At 43.6% G+C, this 16535-nt stretch overlaps 1 protein-coding gene across 7 annotated transcripts in view; it reads left to right on the top strand.

Annotated features, from left to right (window-relative positions):
• LOC111162174 (trinucleotide repeat containing 6A) overlaps positions 1 to 16535 on the top strand; it is a 162689-nt gene that overhangs the window by 126976 nt on the left and 19178 nt on the right. For 5 of the 7 annotated variants that reach the window (XR_002641563.1, XM_022526380.1, XM_022526382.1 and 2 more), the window contains 11 exons: positions 788 to 964; positions 2178 to 2353; positions 3508 to 3540; positions 5325 to 5405; positions 5750 to 5801; positions 9700 to 9842; positions 10538 to 10675; positions 11120 to 11248; positions 11649 to 11726; positions 11979 to 12189; positions 15522 to 15653. Coding sequence is in view for 6 of the 7 variants with exons in the window: in XM_022526380.1 (XP_022382088.1) it covers positions 788 to 964; positions 2178 to 2353; positions 3508 to 3540; positions 5325 to 5405; positions 5750 to 5801; positions 9700 to 9842; positions 10538 to 10675; positions 11120 to 11248; positions 11649 to 11726; positions 11979 to 12189; positions 15522 to 15653 (1350 nt within the window). In the remaining variant the exon portion in view is untranslated. Of the gene's footprint in view, positions 1 to 787; positions 965 to 2177; positions 2354 to 3507; positions 3541 to 5324; positions 5406 to 5749; positions 5802 to 9699; positions 9843 to 10223; positions 10371 to 10537; positions 10676 to 11119; positions 11249 to 11648; positions 11727 to 11978; positions 12190 to 15521; positions 15654 to 16535 lie in introns of all 7 variants that reach the window. The other 2 variants (XM_022526379.1, XM_022526381.1) reach the window with 2 other exon arrangements.

Here is a 16535-nt window from a genome sequence, read left to right as displayed (position 1 = left end):
AGTGTCACTGGAATGCATTGTTTTTGTTAATGGTGTTTTATTGAGAAATAGTCCCTTCAGAGGTAGTAATAGGAGTGTTTTCATGAGCTAACCTTTCAGCATCCAATTTTTTCCCCCAGGTATAGTTTATTGTATTAATTTAGATTTAATTCTTAGAAGAAACAGGTATGTATCTAAGGGAAATGCTGTTTTGGTTCCACTGAACAATGTTTATGGCTTTGCTTTGCACAACCTGATACCTCAGAATTTTTAAGGAGGATTGTCCAACACCTATAAAAATAAGATGCCTAGGTATGTTAGTCTTGTAGATATTTATTTATTTATTTATTTATTTATGCCCCAGAACAGTGATGTTGAAAGGTTGCATGCACTTAACGGTAAAAATTGAGTACACATACTTACCCAGCTTGATTACCTGCTTGGATTCAGTAGGTTTGGCTCAGAATGACTTGACTTTTCCAGAAATTAAAATTTATCTTCAAAGGAGGAGGCTTGCTATTAAGGTTGTTCGAAACAATCTGGTCTATACCCAGAGGGCAATTATGAAAGAAGAGATGGGGGAAAAAATTCACACCGTGTAGTTAAATTATGATAATGGGAAATGATTTGTCATCTTTGCATAAAACAGATCCCCCCCTCCTTTTTTTTTTGTCCATCACAGCATCATTATTTGATCTGTGAATGTGAAGGTCTTCATCTTTTGTTCCCTAAGTATTCCTTATTGCCCCTTATTCCACCGCACCACCCTACCATGTGCTGATGACTTCTTTTCCCATACTTTCTAAAGGCTGGGGTGAGCCCTGGGGGGAGCCTTCTACTCCAGCCACAACTGTGGATAATGGTACTTCAGCATGGGGTAAACCCATAGACAGTGGTCCCAGCTGGGGGGAGCCCATTGCTGCAGCATCCAGCACATCCACGTGGGGCTCCAGCTCTGTTGGTCCTCAAGCGTTAAGCAAATCTGGTAAGTTATTGATAATTCCCAGTAGCTATTTTGTCGCAGTGGTGGTCTCTCGTTGTCTATAATTAAATAATCAGATAATTTTTATATCCTTGATAAATGTACCTGTGTCTCATTATACTAGATGATTCACTGTTTGCCTCTTTGAATTTATAACTTGGTTTGCTCTTTTAACTTTCTGAATTTCCTTATCTTTCCTTAGAACTGTGTTAATTGATAAGGATTTGCATGTACTTCACTAAATCTAAGTTATATTTTATCAAATAAGATTACCTAGTCAACCAACTTTCATGTTATCCAACATGAGAGACTGGATATATAATCATGTGAACACATATCCAAACTGTCTGGCTCAGGTTCCAGATTACTCCCTGAGTATTACAGAGAAAGTGAACAAAGTTCAGGAGGGACCTGATGCAACATTCGGATGAACATTGTCACTGTCCCTTAAGTTGTGTGTGGGGTACTCCATAGGAATTCCAAGACTGAGTGTAGAGTTGAGATACTTTTCTGCTTATGACTTGTAATACTCTGTGGCCATTGTCATTGCAAATATCTATCAAAAAGAATTCTTTGAAATTTCCTCGATCCTCTTTGCCCTGTGTGTTGCCATCCAGATTGTTAAATGAGTATGAACAAGAAGGCCACCATTGTTCCACATTAGGAGTCTTCTGTTCGTAAAAAGCGAGAGAGATGTTTCATTGCTTTTTTTTTTTTTTTTTTTTTTTTTTTTAAGTAGGCTCTGCACCCAGCGTGGAGCCAGTGTAGGGCTTGAACTCATGACCCTAAGATCAAGAACTGAGCTGAGATCAAGGGTCGGACACTTGAGTGACCAAGCCAAGCTACCCAGGCACCCCTGCAATTTTTAATTCAAAAAAACTTCTTAAAAAATTTTTTTTCTTTCTTTCTTAGGCACGCCTGGCCAGTTCAGTTGGTAGACCACATGACTCTTGATCTCAGGGTCGTGCATTTGGGGCCCTTACTGGGTGTAGAGATTACTCTAAACAAAAAACCTTGTTTAGTGGAACCTTCAACTCCGTATAAAACATGCATCCTACCATGTAGATTTGGGAAGGGAAATAAAAGTGGTTTTTGTTGTTGTTTTTTTTTTTTTTTTTTTTTTTAAATTCCCCAGTCCCCTTAATGAGTGCTCATCCTCCAGAAAGAATTGTTTGATTAAAGCATGTTTTTCTTTATATCACAAATCCACAATCAGGGCCAAAATCTATGCAAGATGGCTGGTGTGGTGATGATATGCCATTGCCTGGAAATCGCCCCACTGGCTGGGAAGAGGAAGAGGATGTAGAGATTGGAATGTGGAATAGTAATTCATCTCAAGAGCTTAACTCATCTTTAAATTGGCCACCATATACAAAGAAAATGTCATCGAAGGTAAACATTTCAAGGGCAAAGCTCTTGAAACTTTAAATTCCACAGGTAGTTTACCCTCAGAAAAGTAATGTTCTTCCTGCCCGTTTATGGCAATCAGTACAGTGCAGGCAGTCCCCAACTTAGGTATAGCCTCTTGTATGGGCAGCCACCTAGGAAACGGAAGACTGCAGGAACTTCCTTTCTCCCCACTGCTACAGCTTGGTATTTCTCTCCTCCTCCCCTTCCACCAGTGCTGCCTGGGACAACCCCTCACTCCAGGGTGGTGCCTGCAGTGGTGGGGGTGAAGAGAAGGGCAGATCTCCATGTTGACTCTTTCCATCGCGCTGCCAGTTCATCTCCCATTCCACCTCACCTGCAGTCCTGACCTCCCCTTTATCCAGAATAACCATCTTTTTCATCCCCCATCCGTAGCCCTCCCCCTCCCCCGGAAGGTCCTGTGACAAAAATCCCCAGGAATGAGCAGAGTTTGATTTTTCTCTGATATGTGGACAGATCTTATTCCCAGACCTGCTGGTGCATCAGAGCCCTATGGTGTTCTTTACAAGTACGGCTTCCAGTACCCTAGGCCTCCTACAGTTCTGAAAATTGGACCCCAGATGTCTCTGATACAGAGCCAGAGCTGAGACGCACTGACGTAGAACATTGGTTCTTAACACGTGCTGTTGGATGCTGGTGTCAGATTGTTTTGGGGACCATTTTCAGAATATGTGCCCAGACCCCCAGGTGGTTCTCCCTACCCCACCCTATTTGAGAACCGGTCTCCCCTGTCTCCCGCCACCCCCTGACCTTAGAGGTCAAATATCCAGTAGTTCCACTAGTTGCCCACCAGGGTTCCTCCCTTTTAATCCTGGGATTCTCAGTCTAGGACCTACCATTTCCATTTAAAAATATGTTTCATGTGGCTGAATTTGCCTATTGCCTCTCCATATAGCTTTTGAAGTGCTTTCCCGTATTTTACATAAGCCATTTGATCCTCATGACCTTCCGAGGTAGAATACCGATGAGGAATTTGAGACCAGAAAAGGTGGTGACATGCCCAAAGATGCATAACTAGCAAGTGACAGAGCAAGGACTTAAGTTTAGGTCTTCCGATTCCAAACCCTGTGTTCTTCCCACTGGACCATGCTGTTTTGTGACTTTGTCTTTCCTTACAGGGTCTGAGTGGCAAAAAAAGGAGAAGGGAAAGGGTGTGTAGCCTTTTTACTCTTTCTCCTTTGTTCTGCTAGTAAAAATCTTTTAGAAAGCAACTGCAAACACTTATTTAGCCTCTGCTGTGTGCCAGGTACTGTGCTTGGTGCTGGGGATTAAAAAACACTAGGAAATGAGCTGCACCCTCGAGGAGCTCAGAGTCTAGTGTGGGGCTGTAGGAGAGGGCTGAGGAGTGACCACTTGAGTTTGGAAGATGCCTGTGGGTGGGGCGTGCCAGGGAAAATAATAGCCTGACTAGTAACCTGTAGAATTTCTGGAAAGAGGTAACAAGATATCTGGCTCTGTAGTTAGATTAAGGGCAGATATGGGACCACTGGATGGCTCAGTCGGTTAAGCCTCTGCCTTCGGCTCAGGTCATGATCTCAGGGTCCTGGAATCGAGCCCCACATCGGGCTCTCTGCTCAGGAGGGAGCCTGCTTCCCCGTGTCTCTCTGCCTGCCTCTCTGCCTACTTGTGATCTCACTCTGTCAAGTAAATAAATAAAAATAAAATCTTTAAAAAAAAAAGATTAAGGGCAGATAGTAAAGTCTTTTCATTATCATGCCAAAGAATTTGAACTTTATTCTGTATAAAATATGGAGCCAGTGAAATTGCATAGAAGGCAACATGAGTTGGGGTTTTATTTTTAAATTACTTTATTTAAAGAAAGCTGACCAGTGATTCTATGAAAGATAATTGGCACAGAGGAGAGACCAGAGTTGTGGGATCTCAGTCAGGAAGCTTCTGCATTCATTCGGGTGAAAAGTGAGGGCCTGAATTGGGAAGCCAGAGTGGATGTGTAGTGCAGGGGACTGATTGGAGAGGCATTTCAGAATAGAAGGGACAGAAGGCCTCAGCAGCCATTTAGGCATGGGGGCGGGCGTAGGGGACAGAGGAATCAAGGAGGACTTCAGAAACCGTGGCGAGGGTTAGGTGCTTGCTTCAGATACCTGCGCTTGGGAGGGGGGATTGTGAAGCTGTGTTCTGTCCCATGGTCGGAAGGAACAGGCGGTAGCAACGGGAAAGGGGAATTAAGGTGACAGACCGAGAGTGGCTGGCCCCGTGGTCCCTGTGGCATCTAGCCTCCTGTCAGCCAGGCTCATCATCGAGGACCATATTCCCTCAAAACATGTCTCAAAGTCATTTCTGTACTGCCCATGCCCAGCCAGCCATGGCAGCCAGCACCAGGGCTGGCGGTGGGGGGGACCAGCCTCAGCTGCCGCTGGGGTACTGTGTTCCTCGGCAACACAAATTAAAATTTTGAAATAGCTTTTCATTTGGAAACATGGGATGCTTTTTCAGTACAGTGCTCATAGCATAATTAAATTACTGGTTACATTGGCTTCTTTGGACTAACCTATGGAACCTAACAACTGCTTTGACTTTAGTGTGGTGTCAGAACTCCACAAATCCAGATTGTAATGAAGCACTTAGAACACAGTCCAGTTGTTAACTGGAAACTGATGAGCAGTTCTCATTATTCTGAGGATCTTTTTTCTTTTTGTGGGTCAAGGCCCTTTGCTTCCGTCTTTTCCTTCTGACTACTTGCCTTTAGAGATTTCTCTGTACATTACAGCTATACCAGAGGACTGGAGCAAAGGAAGTTGAAAATCAAATAAGTTGATTTGTAATTGTTAACAACTCTGCTAAGAGTTTGTTGGAGGAGAATTTAATTGGCTAAAAATGAGAGTTGGGAATTGTCTTGAAGTTTTTATTAATCCATCAGTGTGCTCAGATCAATAGAGGTGGCCGTGGTAGCTTTCTACTCTTTTGTTTTCCAAAGGGAACCATGAAAGGTGGAAACAAACAAGAAGAAGCTTGGATAAATCCATTCGTTAAACAGTTTTCAAATATCAGTTTTTCGGTAAGTGTATTTTCCTAGCAGCCCCCTCCCCTTTTAATGGTGGTCTGTAAATTTACTCTAAGTACGGTTTTTTGGTTTTCTTAACAAGTTACTACTGTCTTTTAGTTGTATGCCTGTGCTGGAGGTTAGAGTAAAATTGGCTTTGAAGCTGCCTTTATTTTTATAATTTTAGCTAAAAATATTGATCACATCTTATTTTGAAATTTTTTTCTTATTAGGCAATGAAAAGAGTTTTTCAGTCCTTAATTTTTGACAAATAGTGAAGTAAAGTAAAAAATTTCATCTTTAATTTATTTACATTGATAAATTAAGACCTGCTAACACACTGTGTTTTCTTACTTCAGAGAGACTCACCAGAAGAAAATGTACAGAGCAATAAGATGGATCTTTCCGGAGGTAAGAAAAAGTTAAATCAGTTGGGGTTCATATTCATCATGGATGGACAAATGTTTCTGTGATGTCATGGTTCTAAGTAAGCACTGACCTGGTCCAAGAGAGTGGAGATCTGAGTTCTTGTCACAGCATTCCTGTGCTCTCAGCATACACTAGAGTGTGGTGGTGTATGAGTGGACTGCCTTCAAAGTACAAGTCACTGTGCAGGTCTAAGGTCATCATGATTGTAGTCTGTGATGATCTCAGATCTAGTCCGATCAAAAAAGGAATTATCCAGGTTGGGTGATAGACTCTTAGTAATTTAGGAAACCGTAGGTGCAAAGGCCCAGATCATAAGACAGAGACAAGTTGAACCGGGCTAGAGAAATGGAAGTAGTTCCATGCAGTAGAAGAAGAAATATAAATTAATTTTGGTGGTGGGAGTGTGGTAATGAGAGAAGCTTCAACTGGGGGAGGGTGCTAGAATATGAGGCAGGTGCTAAATCATGAGGAGCTGGGGGCTTTGAACTTCATTCTGGAGGTATGGGATTAAGTGATTTTAAATAGGACAATGACATGATTGGGATTTATGTTTTTAAAAAAATGTGGCTACAGGTTGAAAAGATCCTAGGACAGAAGAGATTGGTGGCAGAAGACTGAGAAAAAGATACTAAAAGTATCAAAAGTGGTTGGAGATTTGTTGCCGTAGCCAATGATGATTTCAAAGCTCTAAATAAGATAGTAGGTAGGCAGCCTCTTTATTCAGTGAAGATGAAGGAATTAGGATCAACAAATTCAAGAACCAGTCTGAGCCAATTCAGTGTCGAGGTGAGGGGTGGGTGTGGTGAAAGCTGATTTCCAGCTTGCTTGCTTTCAAGATTTTATTTATTTGAGAGAGAGAGAGAACCAGAAGGAGCAGGGGGAGGGAGAGATTTCCAGCTTTCTTGACTGGACACTTCAGTAGGTGGTAGTGTTATTCTGTCAGTCTGATTCCAGGCAGGAGAGTGAATTACACAGTGATTTGAGCAGGAAGGTTTATTAATATAAATATGAAGAATTATTCTTATAATAAAGGTTCGACTAGTAAGAAGTAGAGGGACCACAAAAGAAGGTAGAGTAGCAGAGGTAAGGAGAGATCACTAACCTTAGGACAGAGAGACTGTGCATCGGGGCCAGGGCTGAGATCCAGACCCTTGGACCTGGCCCTCTGCTCACCACATGGCAGAGATGTCACTGTGGTGCCACACTAGAACCACAGGATATCTACCTTCTGGGGAGGTGTCTCACTTGAGCTCTGCTACAAAACTGCCACAGTGGCTGCTGGTGGGAGCAGTAAGCCTGGCCGGGGCATGTGTCTGGGGCAGCTGCCTGTGCTGCAATAGAGAGCACCGGGACCTGGGAGGCACCTTTGGTCTTCTGGCGGTGTCTCCTGCAGCCTCTACCGACAAAGCTGCAGTGTCAGCTGGCAAAGGGAAAAATAGGTAAAGGGTCTAGATCCCTTTATTTTTGGGGGGCAGTGAGAGCTGAGAGGCAGTGGGTTGATGATTGGTACAGTTCACCCCACCCTGTGACCACCCATCTTCCGTACGCACCCTTGTGCACACACTTCCGTTCCACTGTAGTGGCAAAGCGACTGTCTCACTCCTTAGCTAGGTACAGCTTTCTTTCCTACAGGTGAGGAAGTCTGCCCTCTCATCAAGTTGAGATAGACATAGTCCCAAGAGTTGTTGCATTTATTATTGGCTGCTCAAAGTCAGTCACAGTTGAGACTAAGGACTCAGTTGTAAAGTTAACTTTCAGTATCTTGTGAATAAAATATAAATGGGAAAGAGAAGAAGTGGTCAGCCTATACAACCACACTGGTGTAATGAGCCATAGAAAGCATGCAGAGCGAGTCCTGCCCACGTTTCTGTTGTGGTCACAAGCTGTGGTTGGTGTGGATGGCTTCTTTCTTGCAGCACCCATTCCTGCTGCCCCACTCTCAGCCATACCTCAGCACCCTGTGTTCTGCTGGTACAGTGACCCAAACCTCTGTTCCCAGAGGGTCTGAGCCCTTATTCATGTACCTTTTCTTGATTGCTGTAGTTTTTATATAACCTTTACTAGTGGGCCTGGAAATACTGAAGAGCGCCCGCCAGAGAACCCCTGGATTCGAATCCTTGTGGCCTTCATTTTATGTTAGAAAACCCATTTCCCCTTGGTGCTCAGAATCAATCATGCCAGCCAATACACAAGCTCCTTTTTGCCTGTGGTTCAGTGGCACAGGAAGGCAAAATGTCCAGGTGTAGTGTTCATCTTATAATTCAGCTGCCTGACGTGTGTCCTGGTAGAACCATTTTGTCTCTTGAGATCTCCAAACCTGCAGAGTTGCCAGACCGGGAAGCAAGAATTCTCTGAGTGGTTTATGAGGTATAATAGTGAGAGAAGCCACTCTCATTCTCACCTTTTGATTTCCAGACCTCTGTATTCTGGCGATGTGGAAGACACTGTGTCCTGTGAGGCAGAAGCCTATCCCCCTTCTCTCCCTTTTTAAGATTTGTTTATTTGAGAGAGAGAACACAGGAAGGATAGAGGGAGAGAAAAACTCAAGCAGACTCCGAGATAAGCACACAACCTGGCATGGGGCTCGATCTCAAAAACCTGAGATCATGACCTGAACTAAAATCAAAGGTCAGACGCCTAACCAACTGTACCACCCACGTGCCTGTCCTTTGAGGATGTTGTCCCCTGACTTGCTTTGTAATCAGTTCTGCCTATCAGTTTGGCTAGCTACTTTTGGGTGATGATGTATGCAGTCAGACCAGTTGATCCCATGGACATGATCCCATCACTGTCCTCCTCTTGCTGTGGAGTGAGTTCCTTGATTAGACGCAGTGCTGTGAGAATTAAGCCTTCTGCAAGACCACGGGTGGCAGAAGCATTACAGCCAGGAAAAGCAAATTCGTATCCAGAATATGGGTGTGTTTCTGTGAGGACAGCGCTCTGCCGCCTCCTTGGCTCACCGAATGGCAGAGAAGTTGCTGTGCTGCTGTGCTGGTGGGACTTGCTGGAAATCTGCCCTCTAGGGTGCTGAGCAAAGCTGTTCATAGAGAGGTGTCTCACGGTTTTGAGGTATGTGGGAATGCTGGGAGACGCTGGCCAGGGGGTGTGGCTGAGCACCCTGTGCTGCTGGATGGGGCAGTGGAGAAGCAGCCGAGTGAGCGCATTGAACTTCCTCCCTCGGTGGCTCTCCAGCGCCCTCTACTGACAAAGCCTGGCAAAAGAAAAATGTAAAGAGCCCGGATGTGCTTTTCACTCAGCAGTCAAAAAGGGTGACTTTGGAGCTGAGAGCCATTAAAGCAATCAATAAGTGGCCATTATTAGAGATAAGAAATCTATAGGAATAACAGGTTCGGTAGACAAGAAATTGAGTTTAAAGTTTCAGAGAAGTCAAAATGAGGAGAGTAATGGACAGAGAAAAACAGAGGAGAAGATGTGAACCAGTCTGGTCTTCAGTTTCTTCATCTGCTAAACGGAGATGATAATAGTAGTGTTACCAGCATTAAATTCGAACATGCATTTTGAACAGTGCCTGGCACATAGTGTGCATCTATCCAGTGGTGCTTTGTCTTGGCTGTTTTTGTTATTTGTATCTGGGAACTATGTTTTTATTACTAAATTAAGCAGATTAAAGATGATGGAAGAAGTCTTAACCATCTTAGTACTGGTCTGTTTTCAAGTTAATTGGTTCAGTAAAATAACAGTATCTGCTAAACCCAACTTTGCTTCTGGGCATGCCAAATTTATTGAATGCATTTTTTACATGTTCTTGTCAAGGCAGAAGTCATGTCAGGGAGTGAATATTTTGCTTTCTGCTGTAAATTTATCTGAAACCAGTGAGATTGTTTTCCTACATAGTAACATAGTTTCCTGCATTTCTTAGGAATGTTACAGGACAAACGAATGGAGATAGATAAACATAGCCTAAATATTGGTGATTACAATCGAACGGTCGGGAAAGGCCCTGGTTCTCGGCCTCAGATTTCCAAAGAGTCTTCCATGGAGCGCAGCCCTTACTTTGATAAGGTAAGTTGTTTGTTTTGTTTTGTTTTGTTTTACCCCTGTGGCTGATAAACCAGTACACTTAATAGCATAATTTTCTCATCAGTGGTTTAGGGCATTTAATATAAAGTACTATAATCCGGTGCTATTACTGGATTCGTAGTTCATTCTCCTCTTTATGTTTCAGTTTAGCATAGGGATTGCATTTGTATTTTCTTCTTAATCCCGTAAAATATGTCTGGTTCTTTTTATGTACTCTAGAATTAACACTAATCTCTTCTGTTTTCTACCCGTTTCCTGTTGGTGCTGCAATGTCACGTGACTTCTCTTCTGTTCCTGCAATGATTTCTCCCTTCTGCTTGTTTGCTTGGCTGGTGTTGCACATCTTTCTGTCTGTCCACTCAGGATGGCATTGTAGCAGATGAATCCCAAAACATGCAGTTTATGTCCAGTCAAAGCATGAAGCTTCCCCCTTCAAATAGTGCACTACCTAACCAGGCCCTTGGCTCCATAGCAGGGCTGGGTATGCAAAACTTGAATTCTGTTAGACAGGTAAGTCCACGTGTGTATTTTAGGCTCTCTGTTGAATGATTTATATAAGTAATGAGATCTCTCTCACATGTAGTTACTGTGTTTAAATCAATAATACAGTGTAGTGCTGGGATGTCTGCCCCTGAAGAATCCCACTGGTATTCTTTCACTGTCGCTTGGTTTTGCAGAATGGCAATCCCAGTATGTTTGGTGTTGGAAACACAGCAGCACAACCCCGGGGCATGCAGCAGCCTCCAGCACAACCTCTTAGTTCATCTCAGCCTAATCTCCGTGCTCAAGTGCCTCCTCCATTACTCTCCCCTCAGGTAATCACTCCTTCCCTCCTCCTCTCTTCTCTTGACCTGGAGAAACTTGATATTTGAATCAGGCGGCTAGTGGCTTATCCTTGTGTCTTTGAGATGCAGCTAATTCAGCATCAGTTGTCCTTACAGAAGGATGTGGGCAGGGTAAAGAAAATGAGTCCAAGTTAAACGAAACCTAAAATTTACCATTACCTTCCGTAAAACACCTTAAGGGGAGGAGGGCAATAGCAAAGTAAATTGGCTGGTTTAAGATTCACCCTGTCATCTTTTAGTTAACCCAGGGAAGTATATATGAACAATAAAGCAGAAGAAGACAGAACATAACCAGCCCTCCAAGTAAATAGTCCACAGATTTAATTGTTTTATTGACAGTTCAGAATACACCGTACATTTAGTTAGTTTTGACTTACTTGATCAACATTATTAACTTGCCGTTGTGATCCTAAGGTTCCAGTTTCATTGCTGAAGTATGCACCAAACAACGGTGGCCTGAATCCGCTCTTTGGCCCACAACAGGTAGCCATGCTGAACCAGCTATCCCAACTAAACCAGCTTTCTCAGATCTCCCAATTACAGGTAAGTAGAATAACAGCCTTAGTCATATACGTTTATTGGGTGTCAACCATGTGCAGGAAGTGTTGCAGCAAACAGAGCCGGCGCTGTGGCGCTCAGGGAGCTTATGGTCTGTCGGTGAGGACAGACCATGAACTCGAAGGACAGGCTGCTCTGTGAGCACCCCCAGCTGGGTCTGAGGGGGTGGTGGGGGTAGGGTGACTGGGGAAAATGTCCCTGATGAAGTACAAGTTTATATTGAACAAGAGACCAAATTCTTCGGTGGCTTGAGGCCAGGGAGTCCCAGGAAGAGGTGACGCCAGATGAGGCTACCCTGTAGGTGTGTGCATCCGCGGCAGTCACCTGAAGCTCGCAGCTCTGTGACGCCGAGACGCTGACAGCCTTTTCACCCTCTTCCCTCCAGCGATTGTTAGCGCAGCAGCAAAGGGCCCAGAGTCAGAGAAGCGTGCCTTCTGGGAACCGGCAGCAGCAAGACCAGCAGGTAGATGACGTCCATAATCTGAACTCATTGCAGTAGAATTGTAACGAGATGCGAAATACCTTTATTAAAATAGAGTGGAATATGTGGTTGGTTAAGTCTACTGTTTGCCTAAAAGTCCTCTTAACTGATATGCAGCTGATTGTTCCCCTTCCTGCCTAGGAGGAGGGGTGAATTGGGCAGTGAGGAGGAATATGTGGCTATCTGGGAAGCCTTTCTGTCCACCGTGTTTCCCAATCATCTCTCTGTTTCCAGGGTCGACCTCTTAGCGTGCAGCAGCAAATGATGCAGCAGTCCCGGCAACTCGATCCCAGCCTGTTGGCGAAGCAGCAGACCCCGCCATCTCAGCAGCAGCCACTCCATCAGCCAGCCATGAAATCTTTCCTCGAGAATGTCATGCCCCACACTACACCTGAGCTGCAAAAAGGGCCATCACCAATAAATGCTTTTAGCAACTTCCCGATAGGTAGGTTTCTCGTTACCCTGAGCATTCGGGTGATGCTTGGGGCCCCTGGCTTACTGTGTCTGCTCCTCGAGCGGCACAGTTTTGTCCCCTCGGGAAAACCATGCTGGCCCTGGGACCCATTCCTCTCCAAGAGCTGCTTTGCCTCTTGCCGGTTCAGCCAGTCTTCTTGCTTCAGGGAAGGCCTCTTTCCATGCAAGAAAACGACGCTGTTTCCAAACCCCCTGCTCTTTTACAGTGGGTTAGAATAAACATGAAGTTGCTCTGAAGCCCCAGGTAGCTTCATTGTAGGGTAGAAGAGGGAAGGTTAGCAGTAACCACGTGCCAGAGATGCTCTGAGCTGCGCTGCTCTGCAGGGACAGCTGGGAACAGTTACATCTGTGCTTTCGGAACCTGGAACTGTGATTCTCACCTACATAGTGAGGGATGGTCTCTGGTCTGAGTGGAGAAAATCAAGGCTAGAGGAGGATTGCCTTGGTCGTCCCTGCAGTTGCTCCCTCTTTCCTTTCTTCGCTCTGTCCCCAGGCATTATTCCCTCTGGAGATTTCAGGCCTGAATGTTTTCTCCTTCTTTGAGTCTCTTTTCTCCTCTGTGACTTTGATTCTATTTTGAGCCTTGATCACACCCTCTTCCTTTTGCTTTTTCTTTCTGTCTTTTCCTGTAACCGTGTTTTCTTGTAAACCAGCTTGGTTGGTTGCTGGCCCAACTGGGTCCAAGACAGTCAGTTAGTGTGCATGTTCTGGGCTGTGGGCAGGGCCTGGGGCCTGCTGTTGCTTCATTCTGGCTGGATAGTACGCATTTTGGCTCTCCCTGGTATTGCTGTGGACTCTCAGCTAGGACGAGGGTTGCACTTTGAGTCCTTGGGGTGGTTAACAACCTCATTAGTTTTCCAGAAGCAGTTCCCTTGCCAGTTACCAATGTAGATAAATACTTTAGAATTTATCTACATTGTGATCCCAGAGACAATAGTAGCGTGGTGAAAGAATACTCAAGTACATTGAGACATTGTGATCTTAACCAGTGAAGGGAAGTGACTCTTGCTGTTTGCATACTAGACATACAAATTGGGCCATTGAGGAGGTAAGTTTCTAAATATGGGATTTCCTGTTCTGATTGGCTTTATAGCAAGAGATACGTCTCCCGGGGTGCCTGGGTGACTCAGTCCATCTCTTGGTTTTGGCTCTGGTCGTGTTCTCAGGGTCATGAGATTGAGCCTCAGGCTCCGTCAGCGCTCAGCACAGAGTGTGCTTGAAGAGTCCCCACCCCCTGCACGTGTGCTCGCAAGTGCAGGCCCACGTCCCCCCCCCCCCCCGCAAAATAAATAAATACAAATCCTTTAAAAAAACTTACTTCTTGGTTAAGAAGTCTGCTGAACCTGTACAAACACAGTATGGTCGTCTAAATCAGGCACTGGCAAACTAGAGCCTGTTGACCAAATTTGGCCAGCTGGCTGGTTTTGTAAATAAAGTTTTATTGGAACACAGCCTTGCTCTTTTGTTAATGTGTTATTCTGTGGCAGCTTTTTTGCTACAACAGTGTAATGTAGAGACACTGAGACCTTGTGCCCCACAGAGCCTGAGATAGTTACTGTCTGAACAGGTTCACAGAAAAATTTGCCAGGTCTTGGGTTTAGCTAAGGAGTCCAGAGAGCAGCAAATGTAATTGCTCTCTCCAAAAATAAGGGATGATATTAGAGAATTCACACTGTTAAAGTTTTTAAGTTTGAATGACCTGTTATCAGTCACATGGACTGTCATGAAACCCAAGTATTGAAAACTAATTTGTTTTGAAATTCAGAATAGGAACAATGTGGCTGTGTGTTAAACAAAGATTCTGGTTCCCACTGGAGTCTTTTTTTAACAGGCATCTCAGATGATTCTGATATTGATGGTCCTTGGATTAAATTTAAGAAACCCTGGCTTAACGGTCAGTTTTCTGGCCAGAATATCTAAGATGGAAATTTCCATCCTTGTTCCAAGAGGGTATCTGAATCTGATGTGTGTCATCAGCAAAGTTCAAGGAAATTGTGCTTTGAGATATGAGACTCTCACCCTTAAGTACAGTTGCTAGAGCAAGACATTTTTACTTTCAAGTGACAGTGTCTTTTGTCTGGCCAGTCAGTTGAAAATTGTTTACAAGCAAAAGATAACAACTGAAAGTGTTTATTAATATTTCTTCATGCATGGTGCTCCTGGGGGATAGCTAAAGAGATCTATTTTAGGGGCTCCTGGGTGGTTGGTTGAGTGTCTGACTCTTGGTTTTGGCTCAGGTCAGGTTCTCAAGGTTGTGAGATAGAGCCTGGTGTTGGGCTCCGTGCTAGGCGTGGAGACTGCTTGAGATTCTCTCTCCTCCTGCCCCCCCCGCCCCGCCCTCCCCTGTGCATGTACTGTCTTGCTCTAATACATAAATAACTCTTTAAAAATATATATATATATATATATATTTTTTAAAGATTTTATTTATTTATTTGTCAGAGAGAGAGAGGGAGAGCGAGCGAGCACAGGCAGACAGAATGGCAGGCAGAGGCAGAGGGAGAAGCAGGCTCCCTGACGAGCAAGGAGCCCGATGTGGGACTCGATCCCAGGACGCTGGGATCGTGACCTGAGCCGAAGGCAGCCGCTTAACCAACTGAGCCACCCAGGCGTCCCTAAAAAAAAAAATATATTTTATTGGAGATAAACTTTAATAATTGGCTTCCTTAAAATTATCTCTTCTTTTATCAAGGAATTTTAAAATTACCAAAATTATATGAAGAAATAGTTTTCCACAGTTGACACAGTTGTGGTTTTAACAGTTTGATGGTTTGAAAACATTGGTTTATTGAATAGTAGAATAGCTGTTAAGGATTTTTATTTGTTGCTCTCTGATAATGTAGCCAGGGCTCTTCTCTCAATTTTATTTCTGCACAGCCTTGGCTGGCGGCCCAGAGTGTCCGTTCTGCCTGCCTTGCCTTTGTCTGTAATCATTTGGCTGAGCCACATTTGCAGCGTGATATTTATTAAGGAACATTCACAGGATTGAAAACAGATTAGTTACATGTGCTTTTCCAGAAAATGGAAGTTATGGTATCAGAAGGAAAATGTGCTGTATTTTATAAAGTGGTTTTTCTGGGCACCTGGGTGGCTCAGATGGTTAAGCTGCCTTAGGCTCAGGTCATGATCTCCAGGTCTTGGGATTGAGCCCCACGTCAGGATCCCAGCTCAGTGGGGAGTCTGCTTCCCCTCTCCCTCTGCATCTCCCCCTGCTTGTGTTATCTCTGTCTCACTTCTTTCAAATGAATAAATAAAATCTTTAAAATAAATAAATAAAGTGGTTTTCTATTGTCTTATTTTTAGGCTTGAACTCAAACTTGAATGTAAATATGGATATGAACAGTATTAAAGAGCCACAGTCAAGACTAAGGAAGTGGACTACAGTGGACAGCATTTCTGTGAACACATCTTTGGATCAAAACTCCAGCAAACATGGTAGGAAATAACATTCTTACATGTTGCACTTTTAAAAAAAAGTTGTAGACTACTAAATCTAGGTCTTTGCTTTATTTTATTTATTATTTATTCATTTATTTTTTAGAGGGAGGGCTGGGTTGAGGGAGAAGGAGAGAGAATCTTAAGCAGGTAACACATCCAGTGTAGAGCCCAGCTCAGTCTCATGACCCTGAAACCGAGAGCCAGATCCTTCACCAACTGAACCACCCAGGCGCTTCTAGGCCTTTATTTTATTTTAAATGTATTTTTTAGCCAAATTCTCTTATAACCTTTCCTCTTTACTGAAAAATGCTTTATTATTAAATCTTAGTTAAAATCAAAAAGCAAAATTAACTTTTATTACAGATTGTACAAAATAGAGATTGAGTATACGTTTGTGTTTTAAAAATTATTCCCCCTTTGATGGTCATTTAGGTTTCTACAGTTGGTTTTATTGTTCTAATATTCTACTTAGCATATACTCAATTTAGTATGTTGGGGGGAATATTAAAAACTCCCAGCATAGTTTGACTTCTGCCAGTTTTTTGTATAATGGCATGTTTTCTTGATACATTTTTTTTTAATTTTTTTTTTTTTAGATTTTTATTTTATTTTATTTGTCAGATAGAGATCACAAGTAGGCAGAGAGGCAGGCAGAGAGAGAGAGAGGAGGAAGCAGGCTCCCTGCCGAGCAGAGAGCCTGATGCAGGGCTCTATCCCACAATCCTGGGATCATGACCTGAGCCGAAGGCAGAGGCTTTAATCCACTGAGCCACCCAGGTGCCCCTCTTGATACATTTTGTTACTATGTGTAAATCATATAGATTCAGTATTCTTGTGTTTTCATCTGTTAATTAAATTTTTTTTAGAAACATCATTTTC

The sequence above is a fragment of the Enhydra lutris genome, unplaced genomic scaffold (genome assembly GCF_002288905.1).
Source record: "Enhydra lutris kenyoni isolate GAN:26980312 unplaced genomic scaffold, ASM228890v2 scaffoldscaffold90, whole genome shotgun sequence".
Taxonomy (NCBI): domain Eukaryota; kingdom Metazoa; phylum Chordata; class Mammalia; order Carnivora; family Mustelidae; genus Enhydra; species Enhydra lutris.
This window is presented reverse-complemented; position numbering and strand designations above follow the sequence as displayed.